Raw genomic sequence first — 19,054 nt, 5'->3', positions numbered from 1 at the left:
TTTTCTCTCTCTTAGAGATGTGTTTCTGGGTACCATATTCTGGAAGGGTACAAGGCCCTGCTTAGCAACCTTATTTCCCCTTTAACAATGTTTATGGTTAATGAATTTCCCTTGTTGTTTGAGAAATTGATGGTTGTGAGGGGAACATGACTGAAGGACCCTTTGGGGACATATGATGGAGTTCCCTGGGCACAGGTAGCAGCTCCTCAGCCACTAATTCCTGGCACTTCCAGATGTAGGTACTGTTGGAGGGTTATAGGAACATGGAAACTGAGGGGCTGTGAGAAGTGCAGGTACCAGTGGAGGCAGGGCTCTGTACACTCCTTGTGACAAGAGGCTGATGGCGAATTCCAGAGCCTTTATCCCAGATGGGGGAGAAGTGGGTGAAGGAGGAATTTAGAGTTCCCCTTTGCCCCAGGAGTGGCTGAGGCATTCCATTGCCTGCCTTCCTATTTTGAAAGCTTCATGACAATTGCAACTGCCACTGCATACCCCAGGAGGCATTCAGATGAGAGTGAGCTGTGCCCTTCATCTCAGTGGTCATATTGTTCTCTCCTTTCCCATCATCACCTCGTCTGAGGGCTGTGAGCCTCTGGCATATTAGGGAACCTGCCAATTCCCACAGGCCTTGTCTTCAGAGATATATATTTTTAAGCTCAGGGTAACTGTGAGCGCTATTCTGAGGTAAAAACTCAGTGAAGATGAGGCACTTTAGTTTTGCTAAGAAGCAATTAAACTTGCCAAGGTCAGCACTATACCCTTACCTAGTCCTGAGCTAAGTCCCCACATGTGTAGCATGCTCCTAGTTTCCCCGTTCTCGTCTCCCTTGGTATATGTGACCTGCACTGCACGTGCCCATTCTCCACTCCTCAGCCCCCACCAGTGCTGAACGTTACAATGCCAAAGTCCCTTTGTGGATCTAATCCTCTGTTCCTTCCTTTTTGCAGCCAGCTGTGGGGTGGGGACTTGTCCTCCATGCCCAGACTCATTTTTTTCTAACCTAGATTTCCACGTTTTTCTGCTAGATGTGGCCTGGGTGTGAGCCACCCTACTTAGGCTGAGCACGCCCCCCCGCTCCTCCCCTCCCCTGACTCTGACTTGATCAACTTTGGCACACAGTACAGAACTATTACTTTGTGCTGACTAGTGTTTTAGGTGGTGGTAATGATATTAGGCTAGATAACATGAGCAAACACCACACATTGAAATCCTGCTCCAGACAAAGCCTGAGGGCTTGTCTACACATGGGTGTCATTTGGAATAGCTATTCCACTTTAAATCCACGTGCTGTGGAATAACTGCCTATTGTCAGTTATTCCACTGACACATCAGACAAAGCAGAGGGTGGTGAGATTTCTATATCAAATGGGCCTTTATTTTCCTTCCTCTATAGTGCTTATTCAGATGTCTGGGTATGAGCAAGTGGATAACTTCGTAGTTTTAAAATGAATTTGTCATTATTCCTACTGCACTGGAGAGTTTCCATCAGTAAAACTGTAATTAAATGTCTTTGCAGGCATCTTCACATCTCCCTATGAAGGGCGATATCTGATCACTGCCGTCCTTGCTCCCGAAAGGGATGAGTATGTAGAAGCAGTGCTGTCTGTTGCCAATGCAAGCGTTGCTCAGCTCCACACAGCTGGTTATAGAAGAGAACTGCTTGAGTATCACAAACCACGATCAGGGAAACGAACCTGTGGTGGTGCTGGAACATTCCACCTCGTTCTTCACCTAAAAGCTGGAGATGAAGTAAACATTGTAGTTACTGGGGGCAAGCTGGCCTACACAGACTCCGATGAAATGTACTCCACATTTAGTGGAGTTCTTCTCTATCCGTCCATTGCTCATGTCTAGGTTCCTCGTGAAAAGAAGGGTAAGATATTCAGAAGAAATAAAATTTGAAGCTTTAATATATTCATTTTATATATTTGATTTGAGTGGTGGGTTTCTGATCCATATTTAACTCTACCTTCTCCCCCCCCTGCAAGACTTCTAAGTTCTGCCACTGTAAAAGGCATGTTTACAACAGTTAAACTCCTTCTCCCAAGCCCTACAGAGTAGAAATTGTGTCAAACAGTAAATTTGTACCCAGTCTGCACAGGTAGCTCTCTAATTTGCTCTCGTATTATTCCTTAGTAAACAATTTGCCAATTTCCATTCCCTCATTTCCATTCCCTCCCCCTGCCCCCCACTGTGTCACTGTCAGTTCCATAAGCCCAAACCTGCTCATTTGAAATCCTACATTTTTGTTCTCTACAATTTTAGTCCTCTGGTCTGCTACTTTAATGTTTCCACTAGTGCAGAGATGAGGAAGTGATGGTTACATAGGCCTGAGCTTATCCAGATATTGGGTTGTGATCTTTGGGTCAGCAGCCTTTATTTAAGAGAAAAATAGCTCCAGGGAATTATGGACAATGGTTATTCTGGGCAAAAAGGATATTGTTTGTCAAAGGGTAAACCTCCACTGTCAGTTGCAAAATAAATCAGTCACATCATATTCAACTGGAAACACCTGTAAGGGGAGAATTTGGCCCTAACTCAAGTACTTGATGCAGAACTGAGTCACTTTCTGCTGATAGGGGAAAAAGGAAGATGAGTAGAAGCTTCCTTTGAGTTATAGCGCCTGGCTTTGAAAGCTTAAGACAAAATATGTTGAGAACAAACCTCAACTGTCCCTCCAGTATGAGTGCTAAAGCTAGCAACAGGAAACTTAACTGTTATCTGTGATCTGTTAGAAAAGGTGCATTCAATTGGAACTCGACTACCTTTCAAAAACTACACTTTCCTGTGCTAATTTTCAGAGGTTTTACAATTAAGAAAAAATTTTTTTTGCCTTGATGCTAGGTGACAAACCCACCAACCACAGGGGAAAACTGGCTACAGCAGGGAATATCAAAGCTGTCTCTAGCTCGCATGTTGTAAATACACAAAGTAAACTGAAGAACATTTTCTTTAGTCTTTGTTTTAGTAACCACATTACTTGTAGCAGCAGTGACAAACTTTCAGACAAGGGTGCATTTTACATTATGTACTCCAACCAGATAGCAGGCTTCCCTTTGTCCTGAGTAGATGAAATACATTTTAGACACCACTGTAGATTTCCTCATGCCTTCATTAAAGTGGTGACCAGTCAAATTATGTGTTAGCTCATTAAATCTGGTAGTATTTTGATCCTTGGTGTGGCTAGAAAAAAATCCAACAGCAATCTGAGTAGGAACATGTGGCAGATTTGTAAAAATCTATAAACTGAAGTTTTTAATAGTCTACTTTGTATAGAGTTTTATTTATAGCAGTGGTATGTAAATACTTTAACTTTTCTACTGACAAATCCAGAACAGCTCTTCGTCTCTGTATGAATACAACTGTTAGGAGGTAAGCACTCTCTTTCCTGTGATAAGGTATGATAAATATATATCTAGTCAACATCTTGTTACAGCTGAAGTGGTAGCTTTGGAATAGAAGCTCCTCAAGAACTCTGTTGTGGGAAGTCTTTAGCTCATTGCTTGGAAACAGAATGAGCTCAGCTTTCAGGGTAAGTTTGAGAAGCTAATACATCAGCTAGAGAAGAAACTAACTCAGAATTCCATGATAGAGTAACAAAGTTTCTTCATAGATTTGTTTGACTGTAGTTTTTATAAGCAAAGTATCAGAATGTCTATTGGAACTTTAACACAATCTTCAGCAGAAGTTGTTGGCACATTCTTGGTTTCCAGTGAGCAAGTTATAGCTAAGCTGAGGCTAGGATTTTGTGTGGTGTATAGTAGGAAAACTACTAAGCGGAGGAGCTGCTGTCTCTCAGCCAGTGCCAGAAAGCACACTAAACGCTTCCTAACTTATAGCTTCCAGGGAAAGAAGGGGAAGACTTAGGTTGTTTTCCCGAAACTGCAGTGCAGCTTTAAGTGTTAGCATGCTGTATGACAAAGCAAGCAGCTGTATAAGGGGGGTGGGGTGTATTTTCCTCTGCCTTAAGTCCGCTTCATGCTTTCAAGCCATATCTTTTAGTGTAGACATAGGCCATATGGCCTAACTCTCTGTGAGCCAACTATTATGACAACCAGTTTGCTCCTAGTATAGGCAAAGAAGTGAGAGACTCCTTAAGCTTTTTTACACTCCTCCCAGAAGTTGGCTCCAGACGATGTGTGACTCAATATTGGTGGCTGTCCTAGAAATGACTCATGGAAACAATGTGAGCTGAGCGCTCAGGGAAACCCAGTTGGCAGGCAAGCTCCCTTTAAAAAAAAAAAAAAAAAAAAAAAGCGCTTTGTCTAATGAATCAGAGAAGTACAGGAGGTAGTGCTGCTGCTGATTTAGCCAGAGAAGTCTTGCAGCATGGAAGACTTGTATAACATGAATGAGATTTTCAATCTAACAGAAAACATCAGTCAAGCCTGTTATGTGCCAGTTTCAAGGCAGGTTGGAAAGAATCTGAGAACAAACCATACAAGAGCTAGCGTCTGTCATTCTGTGGCTGGGCAGTCATACACTAAGACCTCTCAAGAATACTAGAACTATTGAGATGAGATGAGCTTGCAAGATAGCATCATATATAAAGGCAGTCAAAGCAGAATACCCAGATCCTTGAGCACGAACAAAAATTTGTCAGAACTATTCTAAAACAGAGGTCTGTATCCGGAAAGAGATTCCACATAGAAATCCTTGGTCATGTTTGGCCACTGAGTCCCGGTGAGCAGATGTGATACAGGTGAGGAAAGGCAGACAAAGCCGTTAAAAGATAACAAAAAATATTGCTCAACAGACCTTGGAGCAAAGTAGGAATGGACCTTTTCACCAAACACCACCTCATTATTATAGACAACTATTCACATTTCTGTGAACTAGATGAACTACTATAGCAACCATCATAGACAAAGAATCAGCACGGTATCCTGAACTGTATAGATTCAGACAGACCACAAGTTACTTTCAGTAAGCTTGTGCAATTTACCTTGGAATAGGAATTTAGTCACAGCACAGCATTGATTGTTTTTTTAAAAAGTGCAAAAAGCCAAAGAGAAAATATGGCAAGCTATTCTTGAGTGGAGAAACACTCACACAGACTGCATTAATAGTAGCCCAGTACCATGCTTGATGTCAAGATGCACATGTCTCGTGGTGTCCAGCCCCAGCCTTACTACAGCAAGCAGTAATGAAAGAAGTTGAATAGAGGCCAGTGAACTATGCAGTCCACTGAAACTCGATCAGCAGGACACAGATGGACCAAGAGAGAACAGAACAGACTCAAAACACCACACTGCCCTAGGAACCCAAGTGCAAGTCAGTCTCTTGTTGTCACAAGACAGACCCGTGTTCACTCCAACATCAAATCACCTGCAAGGTATGCACCAGACTTTACAAAACTTTTTAAGGATGTTCTTTCAAGCTAAGTGGGAGTAAAAACCAGTTGGTGGTGTGTTAAGTTACATGATATATGCTTTAAGGGTGTATAATATTAAATATTAAGCAGTTATAGTATTTTTCTTATCTCAAATAAATATGATGAGTAATTTTACAATAGACAGCTTTCCAATAAGGGGCAGTATTGTATGGGAATATGCTTGTGTATAGAGTAATGTCTAGGAAGAGTGTAAGTGGAGGAAAAGTAAAGCCTGAACCTTGCACTGTCTACCCTCTCTTTTTAGCCTTGGAAAGAGAATATGTGCAACACAGCCAGCAGAAGTGTAGTGTGTTTGTTTTAAAACCGACTGCTTTGCTATTCACCTTTGGCTTTTCCATCACAATTTCCACCTGGCTCTTGCCTGGGTTTTAGGCCATTTCTGAGTCATCCAGTTTGAAACATTGGTCTGGGTTTTGTGGAGGTCTTAGCTACAAGGGCATAGAAATATTGCAGGTGCAGTTTTTAGCTAACCAGTCAGTTCAGCTGGTGCCTCTGATCAGATCACTCATCCTCCTCACCGATCTCTTTGATGCAGGTGCAGAACAGTGTTCCCACACTAGAGCTGAGGAAATAGATTCAGAGAGGACAATCTGACTATCTTCAGTAATCATATAGCCTCAGATAGGCCTGCTTTTTCAAGGTAAAAAAGTGCATTGTGTGTACACCTTTTTGGAACTTGTGTTCTTTCCAACCCAGCAGCACCACAGCTAGTCTCTTTATGTCAACTTCTTCCATTGCCATCGCTGCTCTGAGACATTAGGACTTTGCATCTCCTAACAATAGGTCTATGCAGACTGAACTACAGGGTTTGCCATTCTAGTCCAGATGTTTGTCCATCTTGTCTGGGATCCTGTATCTAGAAGGGGGACAGATTATTTCTGCCACTTTAAGTAAATATTGTGGGCAATCCCACGTATAATGCTACTTGTGGCCATGTAAGTGACTGCAAATCTGTTACTTTAAGTTGCCACATGTGCTATCCCCAGGGCTGGCAAGCAGGTGCTTGGGGCGGCTGCTCCGGAGAGGGGCAGCACGTCCGGCAGACTGTCCCTCACTCCCGCTTGGAGCGAAGGACCTCCTGCCGAATTGCCGCTGCAGATCATGATCGCAGCTTTTTTGGGGGGCGGCCAAAACCCTGGAGCCGGCCCTGGCCAATAGTAGGCAAAGTACATAGAGTACACCAGGAGGGCTGGCAGGAAGTGGCACCACATCTGCTGTAGCAGAGCCCACACTCCAGTAGTTTTGAGGTGGTCTGGGACCCAGCTATAGCGCTCTGTACAAGAGGAAATTATGTGCTTGATGTTTAAGTGGTGGGAAGGGCACACATTCATTTATACTGTGAAAAGTCAAAGGCACAACTATTTGTCTAGTGAGTATTTCTGTACACAATTCACTACTATCCCATATTAGAAGTTACTGAATCAGATGGATTATCATGAATAGAGTAAAAAAAGCTGGTTGGAAAAGAGTAACTCATTGAAAATAGCAAGTGACTAGAACAGGTAAACTTCCCTAGTAGACTATATGTGACACATGATCTGTATTAGTACCTCATGTTTACTTTTATCAGTACAGGTAACAGAATTGAACAGTATCAGCAACCTGACAGTAATTGTACATCATTAATCAGCCCCTGGAAAGTATTCCAAAAGAACATTTGCTTTTCTTCTTGATGGTTTTTTTTTTTTAAATAGGTATTTTCATTAGATAAACCTGATTCCATCTGAAATGCTGGTTTACATACATCCTTATAATAGATTGCCAAAGTACTACATAAGAGCCACTGAATTTCATTCTTTAAAAAAAATAAAGAGAAGAAAACTCTTTAATTTAAGTTTGTTTATTGTGGCAACATTGTTTTGAACACCAATAAACATTGCACCAAAGTGTAGGTTATATACCCAAAGACAGTCCAGTCTTTACAAAGACCACTGTACTGGCATATTTACAGAATTGACTATTTAACACTAACTTATTAGTGATTGTGTGGTTTAACAATCAACTATTTCACATGTCCTCAATTTAATAATGAAACAAAGTATTCGAGTTCTCCTGACCCTCACCTTAAAAACAAATCAAAATGCAGCTTTCATCTGGAGATAATTAACACTTGTTTTTTTTTTAAAAAACAAAGCAGAGTTTCATCCTGCTTAGCAGGATTTAACATAGGAAACAAAACTTTCTTAGGCAAAAGTGACAATTCAAAGGCATCTAAAATTCACTAGACATTTCTAATGAAGTTGTAATTTAGTTGCTTATTTTTAAACTCCTCCTTCAAATGTTGAGGAGTCTATTTCTAGGAGACTTGAATACAATGTCAAATGAATCTTTTTACCCATTTGGCTTACAATTGCCAGACTGATTCAGAGTTTGTCAGAAGTTATGTAATTTAGTTGATTTAAGTGTTAAGACTTTTCCAGTTGAAGACTTATGTTCTAGAAACAGTAGAATGATGTCACTAGGCTAAGAATACATGATCCAGCATCACACCTGCACTTCTATACTCAAAGATTAAAAGTCCCACATTTTTGAAGTACAAGCTTAAACACATGAAAGTAAAAAAGAAATCCAGAAATGTTTACCTCTATACATACAAGTGACTAAGTTATGATCTTTAATCACTATTGAAATGGGCAGTGTCTAGTGGACTGACCAGATCTGAACTGCAGTGTTCCTTTTTTATCCCCAGATAAATACTGTGGAAGTTTATGGTGTCAAACACTGTTCCAATGCAAAGGGGATCTGCATCTTCAACAACAGTCTTAAGAGGTGTGCGTGTGTGTACACACACTTAAAAGCTCCTCTCTTTCACAGAAAGAATGAGTTAATTTGTGCTGATCTGAAATAGGCTTAGCACAAACATTGTTTTCAAACCATCTATTTCTACTAAGGTAAAATAAAGGAAGCAGACTAATGTGTAATTCTAATGTATCCACTTCATATTGTAATACTGTAGCACAAACCTACCATTTGACAGTTCTAATGAGATGTCTTTTCTAGAATTTGTTTGGAATACTGGACATTTTACCTCCCTAAGTATGTAAGTAATGGTCTGCATAGAACAACCAAGTTCAGTCCCCAAAATGGATTCTGAAGTATTATTACCATCTAATCTGAGTAGGGCTCCAAATGCAAGTTGGTTTCAAATTAAAAAAACAATTTGCATATCAGGAAGACTCAAACTATGTAGCAGAATTGTAACCATCACAGACAGAGTGGAAGGGCAGCATATATATTCAGCAGCTTTTTGGAAATCCTTAAATGCCAAAAATTCACCCCAAAATTGCAACACAATCCAAGTGCTCACATTAAATTTAAACTACTGGTGCTTAAAGGAGACATTTGACCCTATTCAGTTTGTCGTTTAAAACAGGTTTTATGCTGATTTTACCCTGTCCCCCACCTTAAAGTCCACAGAATTCATCACTGCATGTGTCAAACTGTAGAGAACATGAAAACCTAGGTTAAGAGAAACTAGCAAAGTAAGATACAGCCACATTCTTGCCTTCTGCCCAATTTGGAATTTCATCAAGTACTTAATAAAAAACTGCATTAAGCCAAGGCCACCAGAGAATGAGCTAAAAGTGCTGAAGGAAATTCTGACTACTACAGAAGAACTGATCTAGGAGATGCAGGTCCATTCCTTTTGTGGAAAGATTTTTTCATCACCGTGAGGAAAATCTTTGCACTTAATAGCCTGTATCTCATTGATTTTCAAAGCAACTTATGAAAATTGTACCCTTTGGGAAATGGCTTTCCCTATTAGAAGAAACCAAGAAAGAAAATAAAAATAGCTACAGGGCTTTTAAAGACTGGGGTTTATAAGCCTTTGCTCAGTGCAGTGATCTATAAAATAGGCCACGTTCCATTCTGATCTGAACCTGTGAAACAAACCAGCAATAGCATTTGCAGCCCACTACTGCTTCCATTAAAGACAAAGACTGGGGCTCTTGATTGAGTAATCCTTGTACAATTATGGTTGCGGCTAATACTAACTTATAAAACAACATCTTTAGACATTTGTTTGGATCATGAAAAAAATGTAGTCCTATCTACTTAACCACTAAGTAGACTTGGGGAATGGCCAACTTTTCTGTGGAAATGATTATTAGCATACCATGAAATCCATATGCTCTAATGAGGCTGCCATTTAAATCATTTGTTTATATGGAACAGAAAAGTTCAAACTGATGTAATTCGCTTTTTCCTTTCCTTCACGAAAGAGCCAGGTCCCCTTTGCAACTTCACCTCCTTGCTTATAATTCCAGTTGCTGCGAGCTAATCATTAGAAATAACCTACTTCAAATAATATGTTGATCCAAAAATATTCAGTGAATCTGTTTTTCAGTTGACTGGAGCTAGCGCCTGATGTTAGAACCTCACATGGAGAATTCTCAGACTGACAAAGGAAATAAAAGATTCCTTCTAAAAAAAAAAAAAAATCTACCAAAACTGCTGTTTTCATTGACAGCCTAGGGTCAACATCCTCAATTCCACTCTGCACCTCTAAGAGGCACAGCACAGAATTTCACTCCAGCTTTTTAATACTATACCCTTCCTAAGTTTGCTGTACAAACCAAAAGGAAAAACCTTTGCCTTCAAGAATTTTTTGGATACCCAGTGAAGACTGCAGGCAAACTGCTTTTGGAGTTGGTAAGTATTAGGCCTATGAGGCAGTTCGCATAATACAGTAATTTATAGGCGCTGATCTGAAACCAAGGAATGGCCACACAGCACTGCTTGTCATTTACCTGAAAACTCTGTTGGCTTTGCTCTGCTATACAGCATTCAGAACACAAACCTTACACCTGGGGGCTCACTGCTGCACAGTACTTGCTTCAACAACTGAAAACCCTTAACACATAATTCTGGAAAGGCCTGCAGTAGATGCAATTAAAAAAAATAAATACATAATTTTCTTCAATTACGACTCCCTGAATATAATCTGTACATGCTTTTTACTGGCCTACACACATATATGCATTTCAATGCTGTAAAGAAATGCCAACTTCTCAGCTATTACAGTAAAGCTTTTTCCGCAACTTTCTCTCGACTGAAAATTGACATGGAAGGTTGCAGCTTGGGAATAACAAAAGTCATTCAAGAATCAAAAGGCAAACTGAAACTTCTCAAGACAGCTTTGGATTTAAAATAAGCAATAAGCTCATAAAATGGTCAAATCACTGTATGTTTAGAAAAATGTAAGAGGCAGAGTTAACATGAGTGGCACCTTGCTGCACAAGCACAGCCTCTACCTTTAATATACACTAGACTGTACATGTGACAATACTATTTACATTTAAGGAGGAACTTTATAGCTTCAGTTTCTGTCAGCTGGTTAATGTTTAAGACATTTTCTATATTTTGTTTATGAGAAATGGAGCCATAGTTGTTTCAGACAGTTACTCCTTTTTAAAATGGCCTAATTACCAATTTGAAAATTAGTCTATAACTGCTATAACATGGCTGATAGTCTATTTGGCAGCTTCCATGCACTTTTTGGCTTCTTTTTTAAAAAAATATTAAGGAGACTAATATACAAAAAGGTCTATATTTAAGGTAAATTTTGTATCTATGGAAAGGCAAAGATGCAGCAAAAACTCCACCTTTGTGTTGCCATCTAGTGTCTCAGTACCGCTGCTATCACATAGGCGGATCTTAAATGCCTTAAAAAGTCAAGCAAAGTCAGAGATGCAGAAACTTTGCATTTTGTTCGTTTGTGCCAAACCCATAGACTTAAAGTATTGTCTTAAGTAAGACTCATGGTACCAATGTATAAATTAGCATCTCCAGAAAAGAAGTTCTCTCTTCACATTTAAACTGAAGTTGAATGACTGGATATGAAATCCCATCTCCGTGTAAGCAGAGTTGTTCAGGCTAGATCTTCCATGTTCACCTCAGGAAATGGTTGTCGCCAATAGCAGAAGGAACTGAATTCCGGGCACAGAAAAGCAGAACTCTGTTCTTTATTGAGTAGTGGGAACACATGTTCCACAAGCTCACTTAGCCTGAAATACCTACATTAGAAAAAGAAGAGGGTTATCTATTGTTGCACAGTTTTAGAAGTGTAATTCCAAAAGCCAACAGTCAAAGAGGCAGTGTTCCTCCAAAAGCTATTTTCCACTTTACTTTGTTAGTTTACATTTTCTTTCTGAATACATTTCAGTACATATGAGGCTGAAGATCTCTAGTAGGCAGGATTTCACACAATTCCTTAATATAATATGAGATTTCATATTATAGCATCACTGTTACAATGGTTACTGCCTTGCTTGAAGCTCAGCCCTCCCCCACTTCTTCTGACCAATTGAAATAATAAAAGTGGTCTTACGAGGACTTGTTTCCCTTTGTCCGTTCCTGGATCAGTTCACCCTTTGGGTTCACTGTAAATATTCTGCAGTCTGGGACTCCCACTTTCGTGTAGGCGAATACATCCTGCAGAAAGCATGAACAGTGGTGCAGAAGGAAGTTATTACTCTGCTTTCAGATTCCCTTACGTGAGTGAGCATTGCTCAATAGAAAAAAAACTTTACAGAAAGAACATGAATACATTTAAAAGCAGATTGAAGTAATTGAAATTTGGCTCATCAAAAGTTAAAAAGAAGACATGCAAAGCATCAGACATATTTAGAAGCCATAAACCTTAGGCAGCATAGAAAGGGTTAGAATATACAGCAACAAATAAGATGAACTTCCAGCCAGAGTCTGGGAAGTAAGATTTGTTCCTAGGCCTTAGGCCACAAACAACAAAATGCTTCTTTGGGGGAATATTCCATTTCTGGAATGGAAAAGCAATACTTTTGGGGCCCATCCCTTCCTTGCTGGTTCAGGGCTCAGCATCTGTGTGGCTGAAGACAAGACAGGGAGAGAGGAAAGTGAGAATTGTGTGAAAGAAGAAAGTTTCTGCATTAAGTTACTATGGAATTAATAAACTTTGGCTCTCAGATACCGTGGTGAACACCACTGCAGAAACACCAAAGGATGGAATGTTTAATAAATAAATATAAGGCCAGATTCTGAGAACATTTACATGTGAGTAACTTCACTAATACATGTAGTTCCACCAAAGCCAGTAGAACAGCTTGCACGAGCCAAGTTATTTCTAAGTGTGTTTGTATGACTGCCCATAAAAAGGAAAGGTCATCAGGTGTTTAATAAATTAAAGCTGTTCAATTTCCTTCTTACATTTGTAAAAGGACCAAAAAACCCTCTTATTTCCCTTGCTTCACAAATAAAATTTGTTTGGGTGTTTTGACCCTTCAATTAGAAAGGTGCAGACTTACATTGGGCCTGTTTCCAAAAGCAGCATAGAAAGGCTGTTTATTCGGCACAAACAAGTTCTTGATATCATTCAAACACTCGATTTTGAACTTTTCAGGCTTCTTTTCTATCACTTCCCTAGAATAAAATTTGAACACAGTCACTGAATCCTAAAGCACCATTTCAGAGGGGTAATTCCCCCTATTCAACTGGTGTTTGCATTCTCACAGTACATTGTGTGGCTGAAATTTCCAATGTACAGATATTGTACCAACTGTAAGAAAAAGAAAAAAAACAAAAACAATCCACTTGCCCAAGACCAATAAAACATTTTTTCCTTTACCGACAATCGCAGTAAAATGCAGGTCAACAGATTCTGCACTTGGGCTGGTAAATTTTCAAGCCATACCAAATTCATAACTGCTCTGACAAGGTCTCTGCCACCTCAGAGGATTATTTAAGCAGATCAGGAAAAATGGCAAGTGAGAATATGTAGGAACACATTAGGCCTATTCTCAGTCCTGCTCCCACTGAAGTCAATGGCAGTTTTACCAGTGACTATTGGTGGTAGAATTGGGGCCACTGCTGGATGCAACTTACTGTGTCAGTTCATTTTTATTTTACTTTTCTTAAGACTATATTACATTTACCTTAATTAGCTATTAATCAGTGACAAGTGATTAGTCTATTGAAGTTTCCAACAGTGATTGTCTCAGATATTTAGATAACAAATCTAGAAGGTTGAACATTTCTTGGTTCTTTGTAAGAAGTAATATTTATCATTACATTCTTGTTACAATGTAGAATTCCCAAGGTTCTAATACCACGCAATGTGGTAGTGAAAAGCTGGGAAATCCAGATTAGCTTGTGGAAGTTCAACTCTGCAGTTCTTGCAGCCATACTTCTCTGGACAGAATTTTACTGATACGTACAGAACCCTACGTTAAGTGTCAGTCATAGGATGGGAGGGAGAGGAGTGGACAAACACCTCCTTTACCAGACTGACATTTTACCTGCTGTAACAGCTTTTAATACATGCATATATGATCACAAATGTTACATTGCAAATGAAACGTTTTGGAATCAGCAAATGGCTTCAGGGGGTCATAATAAAGCCATGGGCCCTATTCAGTTTGCAGGGGTAAAAATAAGAACAATGGTATAATGATAGTTCATAAAGCAGCCATTTCACTCAGTTCCTCACACCTTTTCTATTTATCTCTGCCCACTTCCTTGCCTCCTTAGTACAAATAAAATTGCCAATAAAATACCGATGTGCTTACCTATGAAAGGCTGAGAACAAGCTGCTGGGGGACAACAACAGGGGGCCCCTGGGTAGGATTGTTCCTTTGTCATTCACCCAGTGTAAGTACCCTCTTGTCATATCTGCCATTCCAATAGCACGAGCAGAGCAATACAGAAACTTGTAGCCATTCCTAAGGAAGAATATTCTGCTTAGTTTATATTCCAGCCAAAGAAATTTTTTGCCAAGATCCCTGTATTATGGTAGTGCCTAGAAGCACCAATCAGGGCAGTAACCTCATTGTACACTCACCATGCACAGGTAGAGGAGGTTGTCCCTAATTTGAAGAGTCTGTAATAATTTAAAGATTCAAAAAGCAAGCCTAATAGAGAAGGGAAAAGGAGAGCAGATACTAAGTACTAAGATCACACTTTTAAGGTTAGATTTATGCATAAATCTAACCTGTAAAAGTGTGATCTTAGTACTTAGTATCTGCTCTCCTGGTGATTCTGGATAACTGGCAAAAAAATTAATTTTGTAAACAAACCTATATCCAACTCTCATTCAACCCCCTCTATTAGTTATAGCAATTATTTAAACGTGCATTTGCAGATAAGGACTCCATTTCTGGATATTAAAATGTTCTGCTGTTGCTTGTAGGCAAAAATATTTGGTTACAGTATGTCACATCAGAACTGCTGAACAACAATGAGTTTTCAGTAAATCTCTAAAAATGCTTCTGCAGACATGTCTATTCATATGAAAAAAAGCTGCATTTGAGCATGTTCACTGTGTTGGTCTTGTGTGTGCAAGTGGATGCAAGTGCATTTTTAGAAGCCTGATGAAATTTGGCTCACAATGCCAAGATTACTGCTTCCAATGCATAAGATATTGAAGTTCTGCCCAACTCCCACTGACAATAAGAAGAGGCAACTTTTGGCCCTTTGCATTATATCTGAGGTCAACATGAAGGTTCCAAGGCCTCAAATCTAATCTGTCAAGGCAATGATTCTAAACTTCAACTTAAAAGAATCCATTAAAAATAAATTATTTGGAAATATCCCCAAACAATTACTCATCTTGTATCCCTCAGGCACAATACTAAATGCAGTTAAATACTATTCCCAGGGCTGCCGGTGAATAATGGTGCTGTCAATATGTTTTTGAAAAGTGTCTGCCACACAAAGGACCAATTCAGGAGGGAAAAAGATATTTGTCAAGTTAACACATTTAAACAATTTAAAAGATTACTAGACTCTATGCTTTTTAAATAACTGAACATTTTTAAGAAGCAGGATTAATGTACATCTGGAGTTCAGTAACGTACATGTATAAAATTATGCAAGATATAAATAGCTGAAAGCACACAGTTTAGGCCCAACACTTAACTATTTTGTAAAAGTTATTTGAAATGTAAGTGTTTTCATGATTCTTTTAAAGTATAACAGACACTCACTGCAATCTGAAGAAGAGTTACAATTCTATTTCCCAAACAGCACAACAGTTAAGAATGTCTTTAGAATTTCTGTTATAAAACTACAATTTTTAAAACTAAAATCTGACTCTGTTCCTTGGAAATACAATGGAAAAGACCAAATTACCAGGGAAAGTGGTAGTTGATGGGCAAAGCAATAGCACGTGTTTTAGAAAGTTCTGTTAATGTAAAATAATTGAGTTTGTAGCAGACAACTTATTTTTCGTTATTTAGGTCATGAAAAGGTGGTCTAAATCAGAAACTCAGTTAATCTGATTAATTTTAATTCTGTTAGTCAGTAATCCCAAATACCCGGTTGCTTCAAAGTAAGACACATACTCATTGATGGAATGGTAGAGTTTTGCAATGCCTTGATGGGTCCAGTCCTTGCCAAGCTGTGGGAGAATTTGTCCTAAGGCATCAGACCTAAAAACAAGTATACAAGGAGAGATTTTGCATTAAAAAAAATACATGTCATTGAATTTGTTTTGCAACAAATATTTGTGGAAGATTCAAAGAATCTCTGTGCAACAGATTCTAGAGGTTACGGCAAAGCTTTGGTAGCTAGTCTGGATTGAGCCATTAGTGAGCCCACTATGCAATAGCAAGCCACTACACCCAGTCTCAAGCTACCCACTGAACTGGAGGGGAAAAAATCCAGAATATCACTGAAAGCCACCGGTGCTACAATTATATTCTTTCAAAACTCTCATCATAGATTACTGTAAGTAAAAGTACAAATTACAATCAAAGAACACTGTAATCAGCAGTCTTTCACTGGGATTCTTACTATGATGTAAATTTAGAGGACAGGCTGGATTCAAGCTCCCTTTGAATCACTCTTTATAAGCTCTTCAGAGGAGGGTGCTATAAACAAATATCATCCAAAATTTAAATAAAAGCAAAAATGATGTAATGGTACTTGCTTTGTTATTGTTCCATCAATATCGGAGATGATGATTTTGTCATTCCAATTCCAGAGGTATATTGTTCCTGCGCAGCGGCAAGTACCTTGATATTGGGTTGTAATACTGAACACAACATCATTTGGACCATCTTTGAGCTTCAATTTTGCCTTTAAAATAAACCAAAATTATTAAAGTGTTTTGCATAGTTAAGTTATAAATAGCAAAAGAGCTACAGGAAATGTCATGGGTGCTCATACACATCTACTTGTGTGATCAGATTAAATATAATTTGTAATTATATGTTTATTGTGTCCTCAAATTAAAGCCATTGCACAAGAATCCAATGTTAGCTTGGTGCACTATCCAGATACAACAACCCACCCTCTTGCCTACCAAAAGAAACAATCCTGGTAATTTCTCAACTTTCTCCTTCTGCTAGTAAAGGAACCTATCCTCAATTTTAATTTAGCATTATTCTACATCAGCAATTATCTTCTGAATTAAAAAAAAAAAATCAACGTACATCTCCTTCCTGAAAAATCCTTGTTATTCTTTACTACTGAGTTAACTTTCATTGATGTAAATAGACAAGATTGGGAAAGATACCATTTCTAGAGCTTCTAATTATATCTAAGTAGATGATAATGAAAAGGACCTAATTATGCAAGGCCATCTGTAATATCTAAATTTAGAATTCCTCAGCCATCTTTTGTTAATACTAATATGTGCCTCTTCCTTATCTAGAGAGAAATAGTTTGTTTTGTTTCTTGTCTACACTAGCAAAAATGGGACCAGAATTCAACATTGGTGGAGCTCCACTGATAGAATCTGTAGTGTTTTTACCACTGTGTCATCCAATTCTATTCAGAATAAGCCTGGATACAACAATAATAAAGATATCAGAGGCTTGACTGCATTGCAGCTTCCACTCCTGCGACTGTGGTGAAGTGACACCACTGATAAGTTATGGATCCCCACTTTTGCCAATGTGGATGCAGCCTTTATGTGATGTTATCCTTTCCTACTTGTATATGTCACTCTTTAAAAGGACAGAAATGGAAATTAAATTCTTGCCTTGATGAGAAAGAATGATCAAATATTTTGGGCTATTAGTGCATCTAAAATGAGTTAAAATTTAAGAATCACACTCAGAATTGGACAGGACTCCTGCACACTGCTTCAAATATGTGCAACTGGACAGTTATAAGAGTCAGTGGCATGGGAATTATAAGAGGGTGTAAAATATAATAGTATAAACGTTATTTAGCAATGTCCTGATATAGCAGTTTGACTATTTTCTGCAGAAAAAATATGGACTACAATTACCAGGATTATATTTGCTGGATGATTTTTCATCATAGCACAGAACTACACAGTCTTTTTTAAAAGACTGCAGCATTCCTAGATAGCACAAGAAAACAGAGGTCCTTTAAATCCGGTTGTTCCTTGTCCAAAGTGCTAAATGTGGGACCCCATATAAGTGATTCTGGTCCTACTTTATTTTTATTAGAAACTTAAGTTCAATGGTTACTGTAGTAAGTTTTAGTGAAAAACTCAATATGAAAAAAATAGAACACTTATCAGAGCTGCAACATGCAAAAATATACCACTTACTATTTGGTCTGAAGACAGTCTAAGTGACTTCTTATAAGAGATAGGGTTCCCATGGTTTGGATGTTCCACTGGGACAGAATCTATTTTTAGGGATTCTTTCAGCTCTTGTGACTCTTCATCACTAGAAGAATCATCTTCTGTCGGCCTAATATGACATCAACCAAAATAAAAGTAAGCTGCAGAAAATTTTTTGTATGCGCTTAAAACTCATGTCTTCTCATATGCGTAAGACCAATTATAAGTATCAAGATTTTCTGCTTGTATCAAGGATTTGCCACTGGCCTTGAGAAAATTAGCCCTTGAGGTGTACAGATTTCATCTATGGATAGAATGTGTATTTTTGGGGAAAAAAAAATTTAAAAAATGCCCACACCATCTTAATCTGGCTAAGCCACACTACGATGGTAAACTCAACTACAGATTAGTGAGGTTTGCAGTTAGCATGTTTCAAACCAGGGCTAGTGTATGCTAGTAGGGTTGGGAAGAGAAGTCTTGTAACATCTTGGTATTGGTGAAGCCTTGAAACAATGCTATTTACATTGGAGCTGACTACGGTTGGGTAGGGACATGAGACCTGTTTGTCACTACTGCTGTGCTATTGAACTAGTTACACCACAGATGAAGAGGGATATTGGACAGTACTTTATAATAATTCTTAATGACAGCTCTCTGAGAACCAAAGGTTAAAGGTGGGCTAATAAATTACACAATTTAGTGGCTAACCTCTAAAGATTACCTTGTATGTTTTTATTTCTTTGCCAATTAATCTAAAGTTTCAGGATTTAAAACAATTGGAGTTACATTTAAGTTTCTTGGGGTATTCTTACCACCATAGCACACTTATATACTTTCTTAAACCTTACTCTCATCCCTTCCTAAAATCTTGGAAGAGAGGCAAGGGGAATAAAACATTATGGGGACAGCCCGCACTAGACAGAAGTAAGTTTTGTGCTGGTTACTACTAGTCCTCAACTATTTCTTGGGTGACTGACTCATTACATTCAATACTATTTTTATTGTTTTGATTCTTATAGGTTACCAAAAAAAGGGGGCATATTGTGCAAATCCACCAATGAACATTAGGATTTTATCATAAGAAACCAACAGACACCATACACCTACATATTCTCATATGATTTAAGGAGTTAGTATGCATAGCT

At 38.7% G+C, this 19,054-nt stretch overlaps 2 protein-coding genes across 8 annotated transcripts in view; one reads left to right on the top strand and one right to left on the bottom strand.

Annotated features, from left to right (window-relative positions):
* Positions 1-19,054, top strand: part of EMILIN2 (elastin microfibril interfacer 2) — a 104,478-nt gene that overhangs the window by 54,645 nt on the left and 30,779 nt on the right. For 2 of the 3 annotated variants that reach the window (XM_042854792.2, XM_005310381.5), the window contains one exon: positions 1,517-3,264. In XM_042854792.2, the coding sequence (XP_042710726.2) occupies positions 1,517-1,854 (338 nt within the window). In that variant the 3' untranslated portion in view covers positions 1,855-3,264. Of the gene's footprint in view, positions 1-1,516; positions 3,265-19,054 lie in introns of those variants that run through there. The other variant, XM_042854791.2, reaches the window with a different exon arrangement.
* Positions 7,220-19,054, bottom strand: part of LPIN2 (lipin 2) — a 62,935-nt gene continuing 51,100 nt past the window's right edge. For 4 of the 5 annotated variants that reach the window (XM_008174993.4, XM_042854793.2, XM_008174990.4 and 1 more), the window contains exons 14-20: positions 17,895-18,039; positions 16,299-16,447; positions 15,712-15,798; positions 13,939-14,091; positions 12,679-12,793; positions 11,727-11,830; positions 7,220-11,412 (exon numbers count right to left, since the gene is read on the bottom strand). In XM_008174993.4, the coding sequence (XP_008173215.2) occupies positions 11,268-11,412; positions 11,727-11,830; positions 12,679-12,793; positions 13,939-14,091; positions 15,712-15,798; positions 16,299-16,447; positions 17,895-18,039 (898 nt within the window). In that variant the 3' untranslated portion in view covers positions 7,220-11,267. The remainder of the gene's footprint in view (positions 11,413-11,726; positions 11,831-12,678; positions 12,794-13,938; positions 14,092-15,711; positions 15,799-16,298; positions 16,448-17,894; positions 18,040-19,054) is intronic. The other variant, XM_008174992.4, reaches the window with a different exon arrangement.

This window comes from Chrysemys picta, chromosome 2 (genome assembly GCF_011386835.1).
Source record: "Chrysemys picta bellii isolate R12L10 chromosome 2, ASM1138683v2, whole genome shotgun sequence".
NCBI lineage: Eukaryota > Metazoa > Chordata > Testudines > Emydidae > Chrysemys > Chrysemys picta.
The sequence above is the reverse complement of the archived record's forward strand: the minus strand, read 5'-3'. Positions and strand labels throughout refer to the sequence as shown.